This window comes from Eptatretus burgeri, chromosome 10 (genome assembly GCF_056783735.1).
Source record: "Eptatretus burgeri isolate ZD-2024b chromosome 10, Ebu_testis_v1, whole genome shotgun sequence".
NCBI lineage: Eukaryota > Metazoa > Chordata > Myxini > Myxiniformes > Myxinidae > Eptatretus > Eptatretus burgeri.
Window position 1 is genome coordinate 43035336 of NC_140970.1, and position 27873 is coordinate 43063208.

At 44.1% G+C, this 27873-nt stretch overlaps 1 protein-coding gene across 4 annotated transcripts in view; it reads left to right on the forward strand.

Moving 5' to 3' along the window:
* The window catches only part of DHX36 (DEAH-box helicase 36), a 119996-nt gene that overhangs the window by 58346 nt on the left and 33777 nt on the right, over nt 1-27873 (forward strand). For all 4 annotated transcript variants that reach the window (XM_085898035.1, XM_085898036.1, XM_085898038.1 and 1 more), the window contains 6 exons: nt 2734-2798; nt 3136-3279; nt 7814-7931; nt 10463-10561; nt 22780-22953; nt 23209-23295. In XM_085898035.1, the coding sequence (XP_085754161.1) occupies nt 2734-2798; nt 3136-3279; nt 7814-7931; nt 10463-10561; nt 22780-22953; nt 23209-23295 (687 nt within the window). The remainder of the gene's footprint in view (nt 1-2733; nt 2799-3135; nt 3280-7813; nt 7932-10462; nt 10562-22779; nt 22954-23208; nt 23296-27873) is intronic.

Here is a 27873-nt window from a genome sequence, read left to right on the forward strand (position 1 = left end):
CACACGCACACAGACTGACAGACAGACAGACACACGCACACAGACTGACAGACAGACAGACACACGCACACAGACTGACAGACAGACAGACACACGCACACAGACTGACAGACAAACAGACACACGCACACAGACTGACAGACAAACAGACACACGCACACAGACTGACAGACAAACAGACACACGCACACAGACTGACAGACAAACAGACACACGCACACAGACTGACAGACAAACAGACACACGCACACAGACTGACAGACAAACAGACACACGCACACAGACTGACAGACAAACAGACACACGCACACAGACTGACAGACAAACAGACACACGCACACAGACTGACACACAAACAGACACACGCACACAGACTGACAGACAAACAGACACACGCACACAGACTGACACACAAACAGACACACGCACACAGACTGACAGACAAACAGACACACGCACACAGACTGACAGACAAACAGACACACGCACACAGACTGACAGACAAACAGACACACGCACACAGACTGACAGACAAACAGACACACGCACACAGACTGACAGACAAACAGACACACGCACACAGACTGACAGACAAACAGACACACGCACACAGACTGACAGACAAACACACACGCACACAGACTGACAGACAAACAGACACACGCACACAGACTGACAGACAAACAGACACACGCACACAGACTGACAGACAAACAGACACACGCACACAGACTGACAGACAAACAGACACACGCACACAGACTGACAGACAAACAGACACACGCACACAGACTGCCAGCCAAACAGACACACGCACACAGACTGACAGACAAACAGACACACGCACACAGTCCGACAGACAAACAGACACACGCACACAGACTGACAGACAAACAGACACACGCAAAAAGACTGACAGACAAACAGGCACACGCACACAGACAGACAGACAGACACACGCACACACATACATACAGACACACGCACACAAACAGACACACACACAGACAGACACACGTACAGATAGACAGACAGACACATGCACACAGACAGACACACGCACACAGACAGACAGACTGCCAGACACACGCACACAGACAGACAGACTGCCAGACACACGCACACAGACAGACAGACTGCCAGACACACGCACACAGACAGACAGACTGCCAGACACACGCACACAGACACCCAGACAGACAGACAGACAGACACATGCACACAGACAGACAGACAGACACACGCACACACAGACAGACAGACACACGCACACACAGACAGACAGACACACGCACACACAGACAGACAGACACACGCACACACAGACAGACAGACACACGCACACACAGACAGACAGACACACGCACACACAGACAGACAGACACACGCACACACAGACAGACAGACACACGCACACACAGACAGACAGACACACGCACACAGACAGACAGACAGACACACGCACACACAGACAGACAGACAGACACACGCACACACAGACAGACAGACACACGCACACACAGACAGACAGACACACGCACAGACAGACAGACAGACACACGCACACAGACAGACAGACACACGCACACAGACAGACAGACACACGCACACAGACAGACAGACACACGCACACAGACAGACAGACACACGCACACAGACAGACAGACACACGCACACAGACAGACAGACACACGCACACAGACAGACAGACACACGCACACAGACAGACAGACACGCGCACACAGACAGACAGACACGCACACACAGACAGACAGACAGACGCACGCACACACAGACAGACAGACAGACGCACAGACACACAGACACACAGACAGACACACGCACACAGACAGACAGACAGACAGACACACGCACACAGACAGACAGACAGACAAACACACACAGACAGACAGACAGACAGACAGACAGACACACACGCACACAGACAGACAGACAGACAGACAGACGCACACGCAGACAGACAGACAGACAGACAGACAGACACACATGCACACAGACAGACAGACAGCAGACACGCACACAGACAGACACACATGCACACAGACAGACAGACAGACAGACAGACACACGCACACAGACAGACAGACAGACACACAAGCACACAGACAGACAGACAGACAGACAGACACACACGCACACAGACAGACAGACAGACAGACACACACGCACACAGACACACAGACAGACACACAGACAGACACACAGACAGACACACAGACACACGTACACACAGACAGACAGACACAGACACACGTACACACAGACAGACAGACACAGACACACGTACACACAGACAGACAGACACAGACACACACGTACACACAGACACACAGACACAGACACACACGTACACACAGACAGACAGACACACACGTACACACAGACAGACAGACACACACGTACACACAGACAGACACAGACAGACACAGACACACACGTACACACAGATACACACGTACACACACTTACACACAGACAGACACAGACACACACAGACATACAGACACGCACAGACAGACACACGTACATAGACAGACAGACACACACACATACACACACAGACAGACACACACATACACACACACACACACACAGACAAACACTGGCTCAACCTCAAATACACTCTATACCAAACAACACACGTGAATGCAAGGTGTTGATGTTTTTCTTTTGTACACAGCTCATTGCTCGATTGTCCTGATGTCCCTATAGGTCTTTGATAGACCACCACCTGGTGTTTGGAAAATTATCATTGCGACCAATATTGCAGAGACAAGGTGAATGGACCTGAACTTTTGTTTTTCTTTGTACCAAATGCTTTTGAATGTTCAACAACCTGTTGAATCGCCTACGTAATTTCGTTAACCCCTATTTCTTATATTTCTATTGAATGAATTGTGAAATACGATTCCACCTTGAAAAGATCAAAGTGTCTGACATTAACGTGCCCCCTTGCGAATATTAACCATCTCTCAAAATTATCCCTTTGTGAATGTGAAAACTGTCTAAAATTGCCCTTTTTATTTTCGAGATGCTGTCTAAAATTGCCACCTCCCCATATTGTGTTTGAATAACCGTACATGTCATGTTAACCTGTGCCCTACATTATTACAGCATCACCATTGACGATGTTGTCCATGTCATCGATTGTGGGAAGATCAAGGAGACAAACTATGATGTGGATAATGACATCTCTACCATGAAGCCAGAGTGGGTCAGCCTTGCAAATGCACGGCAGCGCCGAGGCAGGGCCGGTCGGTATGTGCCAGCAGACATAACAGACTAATGTATAGAAACGATGACACTCTTCGACGTTGCGACTCACAAGATAAGCTATACCTCCACCTACATTATTGCATCATAATAATACTTGTACCAAGTTTGATTTAAATCCCTGAACCCAGATTCAAAATAATAAATAATTCTGGCTGTCAGACCATGCATCCGATCAGGTTGAAATTTAAAACATATATTCCCCATGATGATTAGATCATAACTCTGACATTTCACATCGATTGATGAAGCGGTTGAAGTGAAACAAATTTTTTTATCGATTTCTTTTTTTTTTTTTTGTATACCTTGGTCGAGGCTCGTATGAGAGCTAACACACAACTCACAGCAAGGAGGCATGAGACAAGAGGGGCGGGAGTGGAAGGGACAAAACAGTGGGGAACAGACACATTAGGTGAACTGTGGAAGGGAGAGGGATGGGGATGGGACGGGGAACATGGCGAAGAGAAGATGGACATTTCAGGGACTTTCAGGAAGGAAAGCAGGAGAAATGAAGGAAGTGGGCTTGGGTGGATTATCGGGGGTAGAAAAGATCGAGGATTTGGATGGGGGAAGATAAGAGGTGGTGGTGAACAGCTGTTTTGAAAGCCTGGAGGGAAGAATGGGAAAGAATAGAGTGAGGAAGTTCCCAAAGGCGGGAAAAAAGAGGAATGAAAGAGTGAAGATGAGCAGTGATTCGTGATTTTGGTAGTTTTACCAGAAGGGGGTTGTTGGCGGACCTTGAGCGCCCTGTGGAAATGTGGTGGGGACAAATCGCAGAGAGAGCAGGGGGGGCAAGGCTGGAGAGGAGTCGGTAGAAGACAGAAAGACCACCGACCAACCTGCGGTGATTGAGTGAGAGGCCCAAAGACTCAGCTTCATTGCGGGAGATGCCGATGATCTTAAATGCCCTGGTTTTCTTTGAATCCAATATGGCTGCCAAACCATGCAAAATATTAATTATTCGTGAACACCCTGGTATCCCCAAGTTTTGGGTAACATGTGGATGAAGTTTCCCCTCGATCTGTCAAGCTGTTCTGGAGAAGATTTTTCAAGGTTTATTCTTCAAAAAATCATAGCTGCCAAACCATGTGACTTATGACATCATCGCTGGATAAGTTTTTGGTCCTCATGTGGAGGTGATCATCCGTGGATAGTTTACCTCGATCTGTTCAGCTATTTTGGAGATGAATATTTTTGAAGGTTTTTATGTTAAAATATGTTTTTTGTATATATATGTGTGTGTGTGTGTGTGTGTGTGTGTGTGTGTGTGTGTGTGTGTGTGTGTGTGTGTGTGTGTGTGTGTGTGTGTGTGTGTGTGTGTGTGTGTGTGTGTGTGTGTATATATATATATATATATATATATATATATATATATATATATATATATATATATATATATATATATATATATATATATATATATATATATATATATATATATATATATATATATATATATATATATATATATATATATATATATATATACACACACACACACACACACTCACACACACACATACAGTGGTGTCCCCAGAATCCGAATTTAATTCGTTCCAAGAGGCTGTTCGGATTCCAAAAAGTTCGGATTCCAAAACTATTTTCCCAATAAGAAATAATGGAAAGTGAATTAATCCGTTCCTGGACCCCAAGAAAACCCACTTTCAAGACACTTTCAACTGAAATTACCCATGTTTAAGTTAAAATAAGATGAGTAAATGACGTTTTCTGGGTCATGAATCTTTTTCCAAGCCTGGGGGATGAGCAGGAGCGTTGTCGCTTCTTCCATCAGGTCTGGATGCAGCTCCGGCCTATCAGTGGCCATTGGGACCCAAAATCGTAAACTGTTCAGCCTGGTGGAGGTATGCAATTAACCATGAAGCACCAAATGATGTTTTATATCCCAGTACACTCTGTGGAGACACAAACGTGCCGTTTTCACCGCACGGTTCCACGGGAGAGAATCAAGAGGTGAAGCGATTGGGTGACGCGGCGTGACGTCACTACCATGCTCGCGAAAAAAAACCGTTGAGTTCGTTAAAGTCGATTCGTCAGAGGGTTCATTGAATGAGTTTGCTTCACGATGGGTTTTCGCGCTTTTATCGCTTCTTTATTTTTTCAGAATCCTACACACGGTCGATTTCGGCAGCTCGAACATGGCAGCGAGATCAGACACACGCGTACTGCTCTCATGCTTAGCAATAAGTTCTTTCTTCAACTCAATTGTCGTTCTCACGGACTTCCTCTTACTCCTATTTGCTTCACTGCTCTTCTTGGGTGCCATGGTGAATGCACAAGGGTGATACTGTAATTGGAAAAAAAAAAGAGAAATGTACGTATTTACAAATAATAAATAATTAATACAAAACATAATACCGTGCAAAGATAATAAAATATAATATAAATAAATAAACTGGTTTTATAAAGTGTATTTTGCTTGGAGATGAGACGACTTCGGCTTATGGAAGATTCTGGTGCAGGTGGCGGCAGTGGTGGAGCTGTGACGTTCATCTCATTAGCTATGCAGCACGAGTTCACCTCGGAACGTGATTAGTGGAGCTGTGACGTTCATCTCATTAGCTATGCAGCACGAGTTTACCTCGGAACGTGATTGGTGGAGCTGTTCACCTTTGCAGTTACTTTTTTAGGACTCATGGTTGAGTTACAACAAAGAAATTTGCGAAAATTCAGTTTTCGAAAATGTGTTCGGTTTTTAGGGCGAAATTTTCTCGAAAAAATTGTTCAGATTTCAATTTGTTCAAACAATGGGGCGTTCGGATTCTGGGGGCACGACGGTATATCTATGGCTGCTGACCACGTGACCAATGATGTCAACAATTCCCCCTCTCACCCCCCCATACAATTTGACCCAAGATGACCCTCAAAAATTTTCATACCGATCAGATAAGGCATTCGACGTATGCAATTATGCCGTTATATGCCACCTATGACATTAAAAAAATCACACTTATTTCCAATGGGAAGTACTTGACATGTGCCAAGTTTCAACTTTTTTAGCTCACCTGGAATGTAGTTCTGGGGAGCTTATGGGATGGCCCATCAGTCCATCTGTCCGTCTTCTTCTCTGATTTCGATGAAACTTTAGCACAACATTCATCACAGTGTATGTACCAAAGTTTGCTCACGGCATTAAAAAGAAATTGAGTTGCTCCCCAAAAGAGGTATTTCCTTTCTTCTCAGAAACTACGCACACAATTGCGATGAAACTTCACCACAACCTTCATCATCTGTGATGCACCAAAATTTGTTCACGGCATAAAAAATTGGGGTCTAAAGGGGTCTACAGAGGGAGTTTACGGGGAGGGGGGGTTGCCTCCCCAAAAAAGTATTTGCTTTCTTTTCAGAAACGACACACAATTCCGATGAAACTTCACTACAACGTTCGTCACCCATGATATTCCAAAACTTGTTCATGACATTAGAAAATTCGGGCTCGAAGGGGTTGTAATGGGGGGGGGTTGCCCCCCCAAATATGTATTGTTTTTCTATCTCCGAAACTACACACACAATTTCAACGAAACTTGACCACAGCCTTCATCACCCGTGATGTACCAAAGTTTGTTCACAACATTAAAAAAAAAAATTGGGGTCTAAGGGGTTCTACGGGGGGATTGCCCCCCAAAATATGTATTTGCTTTCTTTTCTTAAACCATGCACACAATTTTGATGAAACTTGACCATAACCTTCATCACCCTGGGCAGGTCCACAACTTTTTGAGATATCCTGCACAAAGACAGAAAAATAAACTGACAGAAAAGGGTTGAAAACAACCTCCTTCACCTTCGGTGGTGGTGGTAATTAGCAAAGACGGACGGACAACCCGAAAACATCATGCGTCCGGCGACTTCGTCACCAGAGGCATAACAATTAGCCCCGAATGGGCTGACGGTCATTTCGTAAGGTAGTTCAGACCTCTGCTGATGTCACGGACGTTACACTACACGAGAGTCAATCCCCTGAGAGCCCTCTGATCCGAAATCGAAAAATGTAAGACAGAGCGATCTTGTGGATCACCGACTGGAAGGGTTGTATCAGGTTTCAGAGCAATCGGTTGGTAAATAAAGGACGAGTGGGGATCCAAAGTTTCATTAGGTAACCCCCCCCCCCCCACCCCAGGATCCCCCATGATCCAAAATCGAAAAATCAAAGCCCCCAGCGATTATTCAGGCTACTGTCTTTTATTCATATGTCACGTTTCAGAACAATCAGCCGGGTGATGAGGGAGGAGTAGCAAAAACAGCAAAAAGTTAACGGACGGACAGATAGACATCCAAAAATCACGACCAATTTTATAATTCCATGTCTTCAAGAATCGAGATGAAATGACCGAAAAAATCAATGAAATCCAAGTTTTCTGTTTTTAATGCTGCTATGCAGGGTCGAAGTGGAAATGCTTCCTTGTCCCTTTTGGTCCCACCAATGAAATGATTATACCGAACTCATTTCTCAAGTTGATGCAATCTTGGTGAAAACGTGTTACCTTTGTTGTCATTGCAGAGTGCAGGAGGGTTTTTGCTACCATTTGTACAACAACCTACGGGCTCGTTTGCTGAACGACTATCAGCTGCCTGAGCTCCTTCGCACACCGCTCGAAGAACTCTGCTTACAAATAAAGGTTTCTTCGTTTTCTTCCTGTTGTTGTTTTTATTTTGTTTTCCTTCCTCCTCTTCTGTGGATTATTTATTTATTTATTTATTTATTTATTTACAATCAGTGATGTGGTTGTTTTTTTTGGGCTTGGAGACATCAAGCTGCTCGGTCACCATGGCCTTTTCCATACATATTCATTTGCAAGTTGAGGCCTGAAAGTGAGGCAGGAAAGCTGCATTTTGGTATGTGATTAATTCATTCAATATGGAGTGAGATTCTTTCTGGAAACGACTCCAAAGGGTGTTTATCTCTGGAGCTGCAAAGAAGCCTGGTCCCTCTTTTTGTGTGAGAGCATTTTGCTCACTCATGCAGAATTTGTTTGGAAATATAAGGATGGAATGAAAGTCGGATGGAAAAGAACTGAGAATAGGACAGTTCCTGGTCAGAATTAGGCTCAGTTTTGACTTTAATTCTTCATGTTCATGAAAATTATTCCATCGTGTTTATTTGAAGTCATGGTACTTGAAATGTGATTGGAAATGTTCCTTCTATACAGTGCCTATAAAAAGTGTACACCCCCTTTCAAATTTTTCACCTTTTGTTGCCTTATAGTCTGGAATTAAATTGCATTAAATCAGACTTTTTCCACCTTAATTTATACATCGTAACCCACAACTTCCAAGTGAAAAACAAATTCTACAAATTTCAGAAAATTAATTCTTCTTCTTCTTGCGTATGGCAGCCTATCATTTCCTGGTTGCGCGGCTGTGCCGCTGATGCTGTGCCCCTCTACCAGTACACTGGTACTCATTTTGCTGACCTCGCAAGGATGACAGGCTGAGTCAAACCCTCCTGGTGTTAATTCAGCGACAAAAGAGCCTCGAACTCAGGACCCTAAGATCCCAAGCCAGCCACCGAACCATGAAGCCAACACTAGGCTTATATAAAATTATTTAAAAATACAAAACTAGAATATCTTGGTTGGATAAGTGTCCATCCCCCTTATATCTCCCCCCCCCCATTGGGACCGTACTCTGTATAGAGCGTTGTTCCTGCTGAAGCAGTCTCCCTGGCTATTGGGTACAATCCTGGACGGGTCGCCACTCCGACACAGGATACTCGAATGACTCAGTCATCCCAGCAAGCTGGTACTCATTTTGCCGACCTCGGAAGGATGGCAGGCTGAGTCAACCCCCTGGTGAATTAATTCAGCAGGAAACGAGGCTTGAACTCAGGACCCTGGGATCCCAAGCCACCACCCTAACCACTGAGCCAACACCAGGCATATAATATTAGCAATTGTAAATTAGCTCAGGTGTAACCAATCACCTTCAAAATCACACACCAAGTTAATTTAGCCTCCACCTGTGTTAAATTGTAGTGATTCTGAATATTTCACAATAAAATTAATCATTCCTGTAGGTTTCCTCTGCTGGGTAATGCATTTCACAGCAGACTCAACCATGAGCACCAAGTAGCTTTCAAAAGACCTCTGGGATAAAGTTGTAGAAATGCACAGATCAGGAGAAGGATATAAAAATATTTCACAGGCTTTGAAAACCCCTTGGAGCACAGTTCAGACAATCGTTAAGAAGTAGAAGGTGTATGGTACCACGAAGACAGTACCTAAATCAAGCCATCCCTCCAAACTGGATGACCAAGCAAGGAGGAGACTGATCAGCGAGGCCACCAAGAGGCCAATGGCGAATATGAAAGAGCCGCATGCTTTTTTTGGAAAAGACTGCTCACTGTGTGCATGTGACAACAATATCCCAAGCACTCCACAAGTTTGGCTTGTACGGTAGGGTGGTAAGAAGGAAGCCATCACTCAAAAAATCTACAAATCATAACCCAAACTGGACCTTGAGTCCTTTTTGAGGTATGCAAAAAAAATAAAAACACTTGGACATTCTGAAGCCATGTGGCAAAAGGTTTTGTGGTCTGACAAAACCAAGATGAAACATTTTGGCCTAAATGCAAAACGTTACGTTTGGTGCAAACCCAACACAACGCATCACCCAAAGAACACCACCCCTACTGTGAAGCATGGTGGTGGCAGCATCAGGTTATGAGGATGTTTCTCATCAGCAGGGACTGGGACACTTTTCAGGATAGAAGAGAAAATGGATGGAGCAAAATACAGAAAATTCCTCGAGGAAAACCTGCTGCCCTCTGCAAGAAAGCTGAAATTGGGACGGAAGTTCACCCTTTCAGCTTGACAACGACCCGAAGCACACAGCCAAAGCTACACTTGGGTGACTAAGGTTTTTCACTTGGAAGTTGTGGGTTACGATGTGTAAATAAAGGTGGAAAAAGTAGGATTTGATGAAACTTAATTCCAGGGTATAAGGCAACAAAAGGTGAAAATTTTGAAAAGGGGTGTAGACTTTCTAGAGGCACTGAATGTTCTCCCTGGCTGCTTGTGTCGATTGTGCTGTAATTTGTCAAAAATCATATCCCATAATCATGTTGTCTTTGAAAATAGAGATGGAGGGCATAGCAATTTTAATGTTGTTTCCCCCATTTTATAATGTTTTCTTCACTGAAATTTTGCAGATTTTGAAGTTTGGGCAAATCGCGTCATTCTTGAATAAAGCCATGCAGCCTCCTGCTTTGAAAGCCGTCACACTTGCTGTCACACACTTGAAAGAATTGGTAGGTGACACCTTTATGAAACACCTTAAGAGTCGAGTTCTAGGAAACAGGGGTCCTGATTCTAATTTTATGGAAGTACATTTATCTATAATAATAGGTGTGTGTGTGTGTGTGTGTGTGTGTGTGTGTGTGTGTGTGTGTGCGTACGCGCGAATGTCCCTCCTCCATAACTCTAAAACCATGAAACCTGGCAGCCCGACAGTTTGCTTGCAAACCAAGGGAACTCCAAGGGAGTGCATGAATGAAAACTGGGTATTTTAATTGTTAAACACCCCTTTTGAAGATATTTAACAGCTTAACTTCATGCAAGGCTTATCATTAGTCAGCCCAACTTCATCTCGCAGGGGTCTAATTTGCCATTTTGATTCGGCCTACTAAAAATGACGAAAAAATACTCTCACACCTTCGAAACACGTTATACTCTCATGGACTAATTGAAGTGTATAATTGAAATATAATTTCGGATTTGAGGATCAGATTTTGTTGATTAAATATATCTCGCAATCTGGAGTTAAATCTGAAATTTTATAGAAATTGCTGATTCTTATAACTGAGCACATATCTTATAAGCTTTAAGCAAGGGTGTGCACCCTCCTTCTCCATATTTACACAAGAAAATGTGAAATTGCCAAAGCATTGAACTTTTTTTCTTGTGTTCTGAAAGTGTAACTTCATTGAGTGGAAGGAAAATAATTTTAAAGCGGGTGCAAGCTCCCATGGTACGAGCAGTGGGTGTGGTGACTGTGACTCGGTTCTCCATGGGGAAATCCCCGGAGTTTGAAAGGCAAAATAAATTGGAGGATTAAAATGAGTAAGAGAGAATTGAAAAATGCTTTCAGTGGCTACAAAGCAATGCATCCCCACTCCACAGAAGGATGGCCGTGAGGTATGCACACTCGCTCTAAGCTGTCGAGCTAGGGTTTGAATCTCAACCTTAGGTGGAGGTGGGAGGAGGGAGGGAAAGGGTGGGGTGGGAAGTGGTAGGGCAAGGGTGGAGGGGGGAGGGAGAGGAGAGAAATGGTGGAGGTGGGAGGATGGAGGGGAATGGATGGAGGTGGGAAAGGGTGGAGGTGGGAGGAGGGAGGGAAAGGGTGGAAGTGGGAGGAGGGAGGGAAAGGGTGGAGGTGGGAGAAGGGTGGAGGTGGGAGGAGGGTGGAGGTGGGAGGAGGGTGGAGGAGGGTGGGAAAGGGTGGAGGTGGGAGGAGGGTGGGAAAGGGTGGAGGTGGGAAAGGGTGGAGGTGGGAGGAGGGTGGGAAAGGGTGGAGGTGGGAGGAGGGTGGGAAAGGGTGGAGGTGGGAGGAGGGAGGGAATGGGAGGAGTGGGGAAAGGGTGGAGGAGGGAGGGAAAGGGTGGAGGTGGGAGGGGAATGAGTGGGGTGGGAGTCTGGGGGAGGGGGTTGGGTGGGAAGTGGTCGGGCAAGGGTGTAGGGAGAGGGAGAGAAATGGGGGTGGGGTGGGAGAAGAGAGAAGGGAGGGGAAGGGGTGGGGTGAGAGAAGGGAGAAGGCAGGGGAAGTGGTGGGAGGAGGGAGGGTATGGGTGGAAGAGGGATCCAGCTTTGCCTGGCAATGCTGGGTACCTTTATGGGAGGAGGGAGAGAAAGGTGGGAGGAAGGAGGGAAAGGTTTGAGTGGGAGGGTAATGGCTGGAGTGGGAGTCCGGGGGGGAGTGGTATGTGAAGATGGAAGGGGTGGAGCCAGGGGACGGGGTGGGATAAGAGGGGAATGGTCGGAGGAGGGAATTGGCGTTGCCCGGCAACGCTGGGTACCTTTGCTCGTAGTTAAATATAAATCATGAATCAAATTTGATGAGCATGGCCTCTCAGACATTGTATTCTGTTTCTTTGCTTCTAACAGACCTCTGCCTGACTGAAGTTCTCTTTGTGCGTGTTTGTGAAAGATGAAGTCAAATTTTATTTTCAATTACGTTGCCAATGCTCTAACATATTTGCCCACTATTGCAATGTACAAGACCATTTCGGACAGTGAATACTTGTCTTGGCCTTCTTTTGAGATCAAAGAGTTCCTCTTATCTCCCATCCTGTCAAGGCTGGAGTGCCCCAAGGCAGTGTCTTGTGCCAGTCCTATTCCTAATCTTCATCAACAATCTTTCTTAACAATCTGGAAAATCCTTTTCATTTCTTTGCTGATGATTCCACCCTCTGCCTGAACATCCTCATCCTTCACAAAGGCAGTCAGCAGCCTCTTCCTTCTCAGCAGATGATAGAATCACAAGCTGGTCAAATACTTGGAATACATATTTTACTCCTGAGAAATCCCACACTCACTCTCTCCTCGAAAAGACCATGTGGCAAACCCTCCCATCAATTTTCTTAACAATTCTTGTGAAGTTCAGTCACTCATATTTTGAGGCCTCACTATCATCCCTGATCTTTCTTCAGCATGTAAAGTCTTTACTTGATCAGGCCTCCCTAACAAACAGACGAAAACGTGGTTATACGGATGGAAAACCCGTCATTCTTGTTACAAAAACAGCTAAAATTGATGAAAAAGCAGCCGAAATTGAAACCAACACAGTAGTTAGGGTCGCAATAGCAAATATAACCGAAACCAACACATTTATTCTACACGCAAGAACAGTCGTAACGGACACAAGAACGGTCAATCCCGCAATAAAACGGTGGGGAATGAAAGCAACATCTGTTATTTTCGTCGTGAAACGGGGGAGAATGAAGCGAAAGCGATTCATTCCGGTTACCAGAACGTGGGAAACATTGCGGTTTGAAAAGTTCTTGAAGTTATGGTAAATTAACTTTAACATAGTCTGCCTTGAATTTTTCATGTCTGTTAATGAAAACCCGTTTGTGATACGGGATATTATAGAAGCAGCGATAAATGCGCCCTCTTGACTTAATGTGTGGCTGATATTTCGTGAAATTCGTGCCGCCGTGCTGCAGCGATCAGTGACGATTGATCGTTTATATTTGCAAGAGGTAAAATTTGATAGTAATAATAATTTGCAAATTCCAATAAAATAACAAAGTTAATATGAAGTAAAAACTGTAAAAAGATCCCATACACGATCCCCTATGTTGAACTGGGCATACACAACTAGCGATCCTACACTCGGGGACTCGAAATACAGGCAAACCAAACATTATCATCACAACAAAATTCGGTTTAATAAATTGTTAAAACTACATCAGGTACTACCCACTATATATTATCTATATTACATTTATGTTCGAGGCACAAGCACAAAAAATTTACATACCGTAACAGGTCGTTCTACTGCATCCGCCATCTTGCTCGCACTACAGTAACTGGAATGAACCGCTTTTGTTTCGGTCTCGGACTATTCACGACGGAAATAACCGTTCATGCTTCCGTTCCCCACCGTTCTATTTCGGGATTTTGTGTGCTTGTTTCCGTTACAACCGTTTTTGTTTCCGTCACGACCGTTCTTGTGTGCAGAAAAAACGTGTTGGTTACCATTATATTTGCTATTACGACCGTAATTACTGTGTTGGTTTCAATTTCGGTCGCTTTATCTTCAATTTTAGCTGTATTTGTAAAAATAATGACGGGTTTTCCTTCCGTCTGACCACGTTTGCGTCCGTTTGTTCGGGGGGGCTTGTTGATGCATCTCACCTTTTATTTACTGACAAGGCCTTCATCTACAGTTTGATGTAGGACTGCTCTCCCCTCTGGGCACACTCCCCTGCCTCACATCTTGCTCAGCTTGACACCGTGGGAACGAAGGCCTTCAAGGTTATTGGAATGTCCCATGATGAAGCTGAGTCTATGGACCTATCACTTTCACATTGCAGACAGGTGAGGATTTTTCTCCCACTTCCTTTCTGTTCTGGCACCCTCTGCCGTTTCTATATTCTTCCCCCACCGCACACCCCCCCCCCCATCGCAGGTTTCTGCATTTCATATGTGGTACATCATGAAATCATGAGCCGTATGAAATCGGAGCCACATCCCGAGACATATCGTGTGCTTTTGACACGGTCTGGCACCCTGTCCTGCTCACCAAACTCTCTTCCGATGGTATCCAAAGGCCGTCTCCACTCATGGCACGCAGACTTCCTCTCCTGTTGCAGTCAACGTGTGGCCCTAAATGGAGTTCTTTTATCCCCTCTTCCTGTCCAGGCTGGTGTTCCTCAGGGAAGTGTTCCAGGCCCTGTTCTTTTTCTGGTTTTCACCAATAATCTCTCCGACTCTCTGGAAAATCCTTTATCTCTTTGCTGATGACTCCACCCTCTGCCGTACCATCTATCATCCCTCAGACCGGCAAGCAGTAGCTTCTTCGCTCACTGCAGATCTGGATAAAATCACAAACTGGTCCAACATGTGGAACATGTCTTTCAATCCGGACAAATCTCACACTCTCACTTTGTCTCTCTGAAAGGACCGTTTAGACCCCCCCCCACCCCTCCATCTACTTTCTCAACAATCCTCTGGAAGAAGCCCTTTCTTTCAAGCTTCTGGGTCTTACTATCTGCCATGATCTTTCCTGGGAAAGCCACATTTCCAACCTGGCCTCCAAAGCCAGTCACTGACTGAGAATCCTCCGTCGTGCAACGTCCTTCCTCGTTCCAACTGAGCTCCTGACCACATACAAAGCTTTCGTCCACAGCCTGATGGAGTACTGCTCTCCCCTCTGGGCTGGTGCTCCTGCCTCCCACCTTTCTCGAATTCATGCTGTGCAAACCAAGGCATTTCAGATCATTGGCATCTCCTGCAATGAGAGTCTTTGGGCCTCTCACTCTCTCACCGCAGGCAGGTTGGTGGTCTTTTTGTCTTCTACCATCTCCTCTCCAGTCTCAGACCCCCTGCTCTATCTGCGATTTGTACCCACCATATTTCTGCAAGGTGCTCAAGGTCCGCCAACAACCCCCTTCTGGTAAAACTACCAAAATCACGAATCGATGCTCACCTTCACTTTTTCATTCCTCGTTTTTTCCCACCTTTGGAATAAACTCCCTCACTCTATTCAATCCCATTCTTACCTCCAGGCCTTCAAAACAGCTGTTCACCACCACCTCTAATCATCCCCCATCCAATCCTCGATCTTTTCTACCCCCGTTAATCCAACCCAAACCCACCTCCTTCAAATTCCCTGCTTTCCTTCTTGAAAGTCCCTGTAATGTCCATCTTGTATACCCCGTGTTCCCCGCCCCATCCCTCTCCCTTCCACAGATCTCCTCGTGTCTCTGTTCCACACTGTTTTGTCCTTCCTACTCCCACCCCTCTTGTCTCATGCCGCCCTTGCTCTGCGTTGTGTGTTTGCTCTCATTCGAGCCTCGACAAGGTATTCAAAAAAAATTAATCTGTGACCTCCTCGTGAAATATCCAAAATCCCGGATCACTGTTCACCTCTTCTCATTTTCTCCTTTTTTCCCACCTCTGGAACCATCATCCACATCCTCTTCAACCTCATTCTTCCCTCCAGTTCTTCAAGACAGCTGTTCAACACCATCTCAAATTGGCCCCACCCAACACTGATCTTTTCTATACCCGCTAATCCCCTTGCTAACCCCAAGCCCAACACAATCTCAAATCATCCCCCATCCATTAACCACCCTCCCAAATTTCTAGTCTTTCATTCCTGAGAGTTTGCTTCCTTATTCATCTTGTCCACCACATGCGTCATCCCCTACCGTCCCACACCCATCATATGTCGTAGTCTCTCTCTCTCTCTCTGTTTTGTCCTTCAACTACCCCTCCCGTTATCCTGCTTCTTCTGTTCTTTTCCATCTTGAGACATTCAGTGTTCTTGTTCTTCCACTAGCCAAGGTTTTGGATACAAAAAAAAGAAGGGGGGGGGGAAGAGTGCACTTATTTTTGGTAAGAATGCCGAGACTGAACTGGCTTCAAGTTCAAATAATTAAAATTTATTCATTCACATATTACAAGGGCATGCCATTGTCTGAGAGCAAGATAATAGTGAAAACTAGAAGGGCATTCGGTAGAGCGCATACCTCCGTCATGCAATGCCTGATATAGTAGAACATATCAGGCCCAATAAATTTTTGATATATCTTGCAATATATAATTTTTTCACCCCATCTCTCAGTGGTGAAGAATGACTTAGAAAATTCTAGTAGCCAGATCCGGATCCAGATCTTCACCAAAATTTAATCAATTCATCCTTGTCACACAACCAAACTGCCCACTAAATTTCATCCGAAGCCGTTCACAACTTTTTGAGATATTGTGCGATGTATCGTTTTTGGCCTGATCTCTCAATGGTGAAGAATCACTTGAAAAATTCTCAGATACAGACTCAGATCTTCACCAAAATCGAATCAATTAGTCCTTGTCACACACCCAACCTGTCCACCAAGTTTTGACCGTTGCTGCCCTTGGCCGGTCACCTCGAAACACAAAAAAATTCAGAATGATTGCTTGAAAACTGTAGTCAAAAGTCATGTGACAAACACAAACAGACAGACAGACAGACAAATGCTACAGACCAACTTACTTGGTGAAAAAAAATTCCACCATGTGACAAACAGACAATAACACATTCAACCAACCAATATACTTGAAAAATCTGTGATTTCTGCAAGTAACAAGATGCACATTGTGTACTTGCAAAATCCACCCCCCCAAAAAAAACTTGCCATGGAATACATCAAATTGTCCATTTCATTAAGATTAATATTGATGATCTCAATAAAATCTCAAGTCAATCGGATGAAAATTAATTTTATTACGTTGACCTTTGACCTTTTGACCTCAAAAATCGTTGCTTTCCCAAGTCAGTAATTTACTGTGCAATTGCTGTTTAATGTTTAAGTTGATAGGATGAAAATGGATGATTTTAGAAATTTGACCTTGAGTTGACCTTTGACCACAAAATCAATAGGCTTCTTAGTTGTGACAACCTCGACAGCTTGGTGAAGTTTCTTGAAGATTGGTTTTAAATTGTGACCTGTAGTTGGTTGACAGACAGACAGACAGAACAAGGGAGCCTGCCTGACAGATATGGCAAAATCATGCAAATGACATCACTGTCACCTTGACCTTAGAATAGAACATGTTTGCAATTTGATACCTGGATCTTGAAGCGTTTGAGCTATCGTCTTTTTTTTCCCTAAAAAAAAACCCCTATACTTTAAAATAGGTAACTTCGTTGCCATGGAAATTATGTTTTATGTCAATGTATGGCCACCATTTTGGAAATGCGTCATCTGTTCCCCAGCCCATTCGTTAATCTTGCATTTTAATAATCGAAATCTTGCATTGTACCCTGGTGTTGGCTTAGTGGTTCGGGTGGTGGCTTGGGATACTATGGTCCTGAGTTCAAGCCCCGTTGGCTGCTGAATTAACACCAGGGGGTTGACTCAGCCTGTCATCCTTCCAAGGTTGGCGAAATGACTTCCAGTGCAGCAGCCAAAAGACTGCACACACAGGGAGGGGCTATTGAGGGATTTATTAAATCTGGTATTAGTGTGGTGCAGGCATGATGGGCCGAATGGCCTCCTCCTGTGCAAAAATTTCCTTGTAATAACGATCGGATTTTCAAATCTGCTCTGAATTTGTCGGTGATGCTTTCCAATTCATTTGTGTCAAGTTTTGACTTCACGTCGTGCAAGGGCATGCCATTATCTGAGATAATGATCACGACTTTTGGTCGTGCACTACCGGTCAAAAGTTTTAGAACACCCCCATTTTACCAGTGTTTACTGAAATTTAAGCAGTTTAATGTTTCGATGTACTCTGAAATTAAAGCATACACAAATAAACAATAGCAGATAAAAAAGAAATCATGAAGTCATTTTGTTGAACAAAATTTAATCGAAATTTTTGACTCATCAAAGTAGCCACCTTTTGCAGAATTAACAGCCGAACATACTCGTAGCATTCTTTCTGCAATGGAAATCAAATATTGTTCAGAAAGTTCTTCCCAACACTGTTGCAGAAGTTCCCACAAATGTGTTGCACTTGTAGGTTGCTTTGCTTTCACCCTTCTGTCCAGTTCATCCCAAACCAGCTCGATGGGGTTTAAGTCTGGAGAGTGTGCTGGCCATTCCATGATTTGAAGCCTTCCATCTTGTTCTTTTCTTCTGAAGTAGTTCTGACATAGCCTGGAGGTATGTTTTGGGTTGCTATCTTGCTGTAGGATGAACCCCTCACCAACTAGGCGTAGGCCAAAGGGTATTGCATGGTGCTGCAAAATGCTGTGGTAGCCCTTTTGGTTCAGGCTGCCAGTTACTCTGTGCAAGTCGCCAACTGGATCCAGCAAAAGAGCCCCCAGATCATCACTCTTCCTCCTCCATGTTTGACAGTTGGTATCACACACTGAGGAACCATCCTTTCGCCTACTCGCGACATACAAAAACCCTGCGTGATGAACTGAAGATTTCAAATTTTGATTAATCGTTCCATAAGACCTTCCAGTTTTCAGTAGTCCACTGGCGGTGCTTCATGGCCCAGGCAAGCCGCTTTTTCTTATTTTGCCATCTTAGCAATGGCTTTCTTACTGTCACTCGACCTGTCAAACCTGCAGCTCGAAGTCTTCTCGTCACAGTTGAAACTGAGACTTCCTTACTTCGACCAGTGTTAAGGCCTAGGTCACATTTGCCACGGCGGCCGTGGGGTCTCCAAAATCTACAGCCATTAGCAATTATACGGCGGCCGCAGTATTTCCACGGTCACACAATGTAGCAGTCACATATGTTTTTATTTTTTGGGGAGCCGCACAGCGTATTTAGGCCTAAGTCACATTTGCCACGGCGGCCGTGGGGTCACCAAAATCTACGGCCATTAGCAATTATACGGCGGCCGCAGTATTTCCACGGTCACACAATGTAGCAGTCACATATGTTTTTATTTTTTGGGGAGCCGCACAGCGTATTTAGGCCTAAGTCACATTTGCCACGGCGGCCGTGGGGTCACCAAAATCTACGGCCATTAGCAATTATACGGCGTCCGCAGTATTTCCACGGTCACACAATGTAGCAGTCACATATGTTTTTATTTTTTGGGGAGCCGCACAGCGTATTTAGGCCTAAGTCACATTTGCCACGGCGGCCGTGGGGTCACCAAAATCTACGGCCATTAGCAATTATACGGCGGCCGCAGTATTTCCACGGTCACACAATGTAGCAGTCACATATGTTTTTATTTTTTGGGGAGCCGCACAGCGTATTTAGGCCTAAGTCACATTTGCCACGGCGGCCGTGGGGTCTCCAAAATCTACGGCCATTAGCAATTATACGGCGGCCGCAGTATTTCCACGGTCACACAATGTAGCAGTCACATATGTTTTTATTTTTTGGGGAGCCACACAGCGAATTTAGGCCTAAGTCACATTTGCCACGGCGGCCGTGGGGTCACCAAAATATACGGCCATTAGCAATTATACGGCGTCCGCAGTATTTCCACGGTCACACAATGTAGCAGTCACATGTTATTATTTTTTCGGGGAGCTGCACGGCGTATTTATAAATTGTGGAGACCGAAAATGTGGGGTTACCGTACGGTCTTTGATTTGATGTCGCACAGTGACCTTAGGGCGTTCCTGCGGGGGCCATGGAATTTTTAAGGCAGACGCAAGGTACCCGCAAGGCGACCGCAGGGGGGCCCGAAGGCGAACGTGCGGCCAGACGGACGGTAACGAATGGGTTAATTTTATTATTATTTTTTACCAGTTTTTTTTTTCGGCTTGTCGAATTGCTACGGCGAACGTAGAAATGAAAAAAGTTATACCTCCACGTTATAATTCCACGGCGAACTTACGGCCTGTAAAATATAGCCATACGGCGTAGGGCCACCCTGAGGCCACCGCAGAAACTCTGCGGCTGCCACACGTTTCTGTCAATTCAGAGGGCGTACGGCTGCCGTATCCTCGCAGTAGAGCAAATGTGACTTAGGCTTTAGGTCTTAGAAATTGTGGAGACCGAAAATGTGGGGTTGCCGTACGGTCTTTTATTTGATGTCGCACGGTGACCTTAAGGGTGCCCTGCGGCGGCTATAGAATTTTCAAGGCAGACGCAAGGTAGCCTCAAGGTGCCCGCAAGGCGACCGCAGGCCCTAAGGCGAACGTGGGCCAGACGGACGGTAACGAATGGGTTAATTATTATTATTTTTTTTTACCATTTCCTTTGTTTCAGTTTGTCGAATTGCTACGTCGAACGTAGAAATGAAAAAAGTTAACTCCGCGTTATAATTCCACGGTGACCTTACAGCCTGTAAAATATAGCCAAAGGGCGTTGGGCCACCCTGAGGCCACCGCAGAAACTCTGCGGCCGCCGCACGTTTCTGTCAATTTAGAGGGCGTACGCCCGCCGTATCCTCGCCGTAGAGCAAATGTGACTTAGGCCTAAGCTGTGCTTGAAGCTGCTGTCCTGTGAGCCACCTATCACGCAGGCTGTTGACTCTCAGAAACTTGTCTTCTGATTGTGTTGTGGCTTAGGGTATGCCAGACCTTATCCTGTCAGAGTTTCCTCCAGTTTCTAAGTGCCTTTTGATGGTGTAGGAAACTGTACTCACTGACACCTTGGCCTCTTTGCAATTTCTCTAAAGGAAAGACCTACACTTTTAAGGGTTTTAATGATCTGTCTGTCTTCCTTTGTTAGTTGTCTTTTTCTCGCCATTATGATAGCAATATACTACTTCCTGCAGTGCAATATTGTCCAAATAATGCTTCAGAGGGTGCAGCAACACAGTCTGTTCCAACACTGCTTTTATACAGACAGAGGGTTTGTAACTAATCAACAAGAGTTGAGACACCTGTTGGAATTGTTTGCATCAACTTTCAAGGCTTAATTTAATTTGTTTGCTGCAGAACAACCGCAGTTGCTAACCCATTACTTGTTTCCTGAAAAGGGCCTTTTTTAACAACTCTGAAATTTACATTATTTTTCAGTTTTTTGTAACCTAATCTTTTCTTTTTTTAACCTCTGATGGTTTACCACTTAGCTTTGTACCATTTCAGGTTATTCACTGGACTTGAACTGCTTAAATTTCATTAAAAACTGGAAAAATGGGGGTGTTCTAAAACTTTTGACCGGTAGTGCATATGTTTTATGCAAATGACTTCACTGTCACCTTGACATATATGGTCAAAAAACATTGACAGCCTCACTTTTGTCCTTCGGAATCCTCTGGCAAAGTTTTTACAAAGATAGCTGGAAGCGTTCGCGAGTTATCACACTCGCAGCCAAACAAACAGAGACAGACCGACATATGATGAAAATTTTCAATTTTTGGCATAACAACAAAAGCGACCGACCAATATACTTTAAACATCTTCGATTTTGCAAGTGACAAACAGACAGAATAACACATGCGACCAACCAATATGCTTGAAAAATCTTCGATTTTTGCGAGTAATAAACAGACAGACAGGGGTGAAAACATAATCTCCTACCTTTGGTGGCGGAGATAACTAGTGGGTATGACAAGTAACTCCATTCCGAACAAACCTGCAATGGCCTCGTACATGTACATCCAGTTACACGATCGCATCGCCCGAGCCCTTGATTAAGTCAAAACCAGGAAGAGTACCTCTCCATGAAGGTAATTATTGAACCGTTTGGGGTTTAAAAACACTGTAATTACAACACTTATTTTCCAGAGGCTACCATTTTTATCTTCCCATGATTTGCTTTTTTCAGCTTAAAATCCAAATCCTTTGGACTGTAATGTTGTCTTCAGCTGCATTTGGATCTCCGACCTTTTCGATTCCTATCCAGTGTTCTTCCCACTAAGCCACCAGACCCAGACTTCATCCACTATTTCTCATTTCTTCCACAATCCACAATCATTATCATAATTGTAGTTTATCCTGATTATACCTTAAAATTATTTTGCTTCCAAATTTCACATTCAAATGTGCAATTTAATTTCTTAACTTGTGGACATGAAATATCTTCTTCTCTCTCTTGATTTGTTTTGTGGTTTTATTTTGTTTAATCATGCGATGGTTTCTCGAGAAAAAACAATTATTTTACGAATTCTTGGAAATAAATGTAAACTGAAGGAATTAACTGCCAATTTGGGGAAAAAACCAACATTTTCTTGGTGACACTATCCTGTGCTGTTGCTTTTCATTCTGGTTTGGTATTTCTTTGCATCTGTCATGAAGTTCGGAGGCATTTATCATCCATTGAGGTATTTTTCAATAAAAATGTAGTATTAAATCAATGTAGCCCCACAATGGACAGTCCATTCCCTGACTGAACATTTCACAGCAAGGCATGCACACTGATTATTTTTTTTTCATGAATACGCGTTCCCTTAGAATGCTCTGGATGCCAATGAAGAGCTCACCCCATTAGGCTTCCACCTGGCACGACTGCCAGTAGAACCGACCATCGGAAAACTCATTTTGTTTGGTGCTATGTTTGGCTGTTTGGATCCGATCTTGACTATCGCTGCCAGCCTTAGTTTCAAGGATCCCTTCGTCATCCCACTCGTAAGTACCTCCACTTAACTGTGCGCGTCAGATCTGGATTTGGATCTCTTTTGGTGTTGTTTAATACACTGCCAGTCTTTATGCAGCTGGCTTTCAAGGCTGTGCTTGTAAATTGCATTGGTTGTTATGTAATGTGTCATATCGAGCAGCAATGTTTACTCGATGGCAAGGCCTGAATGCAGTCAGATTGACATTGGCTCATGCAAACAGCTGTTGGGCTGAGCGAGCTGATGTTCTAGTTTGTGTGCTTTGCAGGGTAAAGAGAAGTTGACTGATCTTAAAAGGAAAGAGCTCTCTCGAGGAAGCAACAGCGATCATCTTACTATAGTGTACGCATTGAAGGTATGTTTTGTCATTCATTACAAAAAACTGTTTGATTCCAAATTGTGATCACCTGGGGAAGGGGTGTAGGGTGGTAATTCTTGCAAGATTTTGAGGCTAAATAAAAAATGTGGACTAGTGACCGTTTTTACAGCCATTTGTCCCTGCTGTGTAGGGGTTGGGCTTTTTTCTTGAGGCAATGTTTTGTGGCCGGATGCCCTTCCTGACGCCAACCCTGGTCGCCTCTTACGACACACAGGGATATGGTACACCTATTCTAACCCGGGCATTACACCGGGACCAGTACACTGGTACTCGTTTCGCCGACCTCGGAAGGATGACAGGCTGAGTCAACCCCCTGGTGGACTAGCTTCAAAAAAAAAGAAGAAAGAATAGTCTTTGAGACTAATTTTGACAAGTTTATTGCAATGAGGTGTATTTAATAGACAGCTGCTGCATCCTTACTATAATTCATGGACTGGTGTTTGGGCGTTTGCTTGTGTGTTTGTCGCACTACTCCTTCTTACAGCCATGGGCCGATTAGATCTGGCAGACTTGCTACAGAGGATCAGCATGACCGAAATTAGTATATAGTGGCGTGTTTTTATCCCCCGCCGCGTGGCGGAAGGGGGATATTGTTGTCACCCGGGTCGTCCGTCCGTCCGTCCGTCCATCCGGCGAGCTGGGCGTCAACATTTATAGCTGTGAGTGTGATAACTCATAAACTGTTTGCCATATGGATTTGAAATTGGGGTCACACATGTACCACCTGAAAAGGAAGAACCCTATTGATTTTGGGCGTGGCCGGATCCAAGATGGCTGACTGGGGCGGCCATCTTGAAAAAAAATGTTTTTTCGCCATATCGATTTGAAATTTGAGTCACACATGTACCACCTGAAAAGGAAGGACCATATTGATTTTGGGCGTGGCCGGATCCAAGATGGCCGACTGGGCGGCCATCTTGAAAAAAATTTTTTTTCGCCATATCAATTTGAAATTTGAGTCACACATATACAAACCTGAAAAGGAAGAACGCTATTGATTTTGGGCGTGGCCGGATCCAAGATCGCCGACTAGAGCGGCCATCTTGAAAAAATGTTTTTTGTAATAAATGGAAAACCGCTTATCTGATTTCAATTATTTTTGGTTACTACGTTCCTCACCCCTGGGGAACTTTCTCGAGATGATGACCAAATGGTGTCTTGTTTCCAATTCACCTCCCTCATTATCTGGAATATGTATGACCTTTTTCATTCAATGACGGGGGATTCCCCATCTCTAATGGTATATTTAATCTTTGCCGCTGGTCTGGGGGGGGGGGGTGGGGGGTGTGACACAAATTTTTGAGGTCAATGCGCATTGTGTAGTGCCGCCTCCAGGTGGGGAAGGGTATTACAAGCCCCCACCATTTACAGTACAGTATTCTTGTCCCCACATTTTCCAGTGAGTGAGGTGTTTTGAATTACTAGTACGTGCCCGTACAGATATGGCCGTACGTGCAAAAAAAAAAAAAACTTTCAAACCGCGGACCAGAAACAACAACCACACAGGACGTTCCTTCACTCTCGCGTGTCCGTACGTGCAAAAAAATAAAATAAAAATAACTTTCATACCGCGTACCAGAAACAACAACCACACAGAACGTTCCTTCACTCTTGCGTGGCTGTACGTGCATGGCCTTACGTGCAAAAAAAAAGTTTCAAACAACCACACAGGCCGTTCCTTCGCTCTCGTAAACGACGACTGGATTGGGGCATTGTGTTTATCTATAAATGCGCAAAAGAAGTCGAGAAATTATTGGAATACAGTGTCATCACTATCCGGAAGTCTGTACATTGTAACCCGTAATGGGGAATGCGGCTGAGGATCTCTTTCCCCAACGGCTACGCCTACGCAGCAACGTGTCCTGTCATTGGTAACTAAATGGCGCCCTTTCCCCATGCCTACGCAGTAACGTGTTCTGTCATTGGTTTGGTAAATAAATGGCCATAACTTGGGAACCACTTGTCCAATTAATATCAAACCTTGAAAAGGCACATACTCAGGTCCACAGCAATATAGCTGGCAAGTTTCAATTAGATCGGACCAGTGGTTGTCGAGAAACAGCGGTCAGACACGCACACACAGACACGCACACACAGACACGCACACACAGACACGCACACACAGACACGCACACACAGACACGCACACACAGACACGCACACACAGACACGCACACACAGACACGCACACACAGACACGCACACACAGACACGCACACACACACACACACACACTGCTGGAATTATAGGTAAATAAGCAGTAGGTATGTTTTTGCTTTATGCACATAACCCAGGTTATTTTATTTATTTATTTTCGGGAGCGATTGAGGCAGCTGTCGGTTACCCACACACTGCCCAAATAAAGGATGGCGTCAATAACGTATTCCATGCTTAGAACAAGATCGTCTGTAGTGCGGGTACTCCGCTTGTTGATATCCAGTCCTGTACTGCAATTTTTTTTCCTTTGTTTATTAAACCTTCCCCCACAGGATCGGGGGACGCTTATAGCTGTTGTAGGCTTTTATTTCTGCAATTAGTGCCCCAAGTTTTTCATGGTTCCCTGGAGTTTCTTCAACGCTTTTGAGTATTATACCACCATTTAGAAAATGATATCTATATATTTTTTTCTTCCTGCACTCCCAATTTCTGAGCTGCATCTGAGTCATCCGGGTCTTTTGGAATGAAATTTTGCATCAATAATATGGATAGAAGTATGTGGGGTTGACATTTTCTTTTTGACCTTGACCTATTTTTTCATGTCATGACCTAATTAGACATTTTAACATTTTTCACCATAACTCAACTAAGCTTTGTCCAATAAGAATGAAATTGCCCTCTCGAGATAACCTTGACTCTAAATGTAAGCACATTGTGCTTAATTTACATCATACCTCTCCAGTTTATAGGTCAAGGTCAAATGGCCTTCTGGAAGAAAAACAAACATGTTTTTGTGTCATTGCTCAATTCTGCCAATGTGGAATCTCAAAGACTGCTTGGCCTTCCAAGATGTTCTTGCTTCATAATAATGTACCTGCATTGAGGTTGTGCACTTGATATTTATTTTGTGTCCTTGACCTACTTTTTTCAGATTTTTTTTTTTTTAATCAAAACTTGAATTTATAATTTTCCTCAGATTTTCATGTTGTTGAGTTTTATGGATAGATTGTAGATTGGGACACATTTTCTTAATTTACACTTTTATCCCTAAATGTTGAACATCAAGATCATATGGTAGTCTGAAAAAATATAGCCATCATTGGATGGTGGTGGGCTTTGGGTAAGTTGCTGGTGATTGCTTTGTGATTGCAGATATCTAGTTTGTTACCTCCACCACCGAAGGTGGAAGGTGGTGATGTTTTCATCCCTGTCTGTTTGTCTGTTTGTTTGTCCACAAAAGTTTTCGATGGATTTAGATGAAATTTGGTGGGCAAGTTGGGTGAGTGGCAAGGACGAACTGATTCAATTTCGGTGAAGATCCGGATTTGGATCCGGCGATGACAATTTTCAGTGATTGTTCACCATTGAGAGGGAGGGCCATTAACAATATATAACACGATGTCTCAAAAAGTTGTGCATGGATTTGGATGAAACTTGGTGGACACATTGGATGTTTGACAAGGACAAATTGATTCAATTTTGGTGAATATCTGAAACCGGATCCGAATCTGATAATTTGTTTAGTGATTCTTCACCATTGAGAGATAGGGCTAAACCGATATACATCACGATGTCTCAAAAATTTGTGGACGGATTCGGACAAAAGACTTTTATGGTACATCCTGCTTTCTCACTTGATGCTCAGTGTTTGGAGGATAGAGCACAGATAAACCCCGTAAGTTGGAATCCCTCATCCGGAGGGAGATTTTTTTCCCCTCAAAGTGCCCCACTGACTGCGGCGATAAAAGTGCAACCACTCCAAGAATGCCACCCAATGTGTTCCGGGAAGTAGCTTCCCCAGGTTCAATGGCCTGTATTTATATGATCAGATGTCAAGTCCTGAATTTGGTCTGCTGTCTCTGTCTCCATGTTAGTGTGTGATTTGTCTGTGACAGCTATTCCATTAACCTCAGAAACCGTTGAGGAAAATAGGCAAATATATTGCTATAAATACACTACATGGTGTGTTGAATAGATAGCAGCCATTTTGAACATTATGTGATTACTGGGATTTATTTTCTTCCAAAAACTTTACTTCAAAATTTATGTTCTTCATATAATTAAGTGTATTTGGAAATCGACACCTCATGATTTCTAACACATCTGCCAATGCTACCTTGTACTCTTGCTAAATCACCCTGTCCCCCTCTCCTACTTTCCCCATGAACTCCACCCCCCCTCCCCACCCCCAACACCCCTTCCATCCCCTTCCTTTGTGCCACCTATCCACTCACATATGATGTCTTTGCCCTGTGCTGCTGCCATTTGTTATTCAGCTCATCCATAAGCAAATATGTTCACAAACACACAATCTGTACACAAGCAAGTATTATTAAAAAAACCTCCCGCCTTCAGAATATTTCTCCAAGTTTTGTGCATTCTATGTTAAGGTCATAA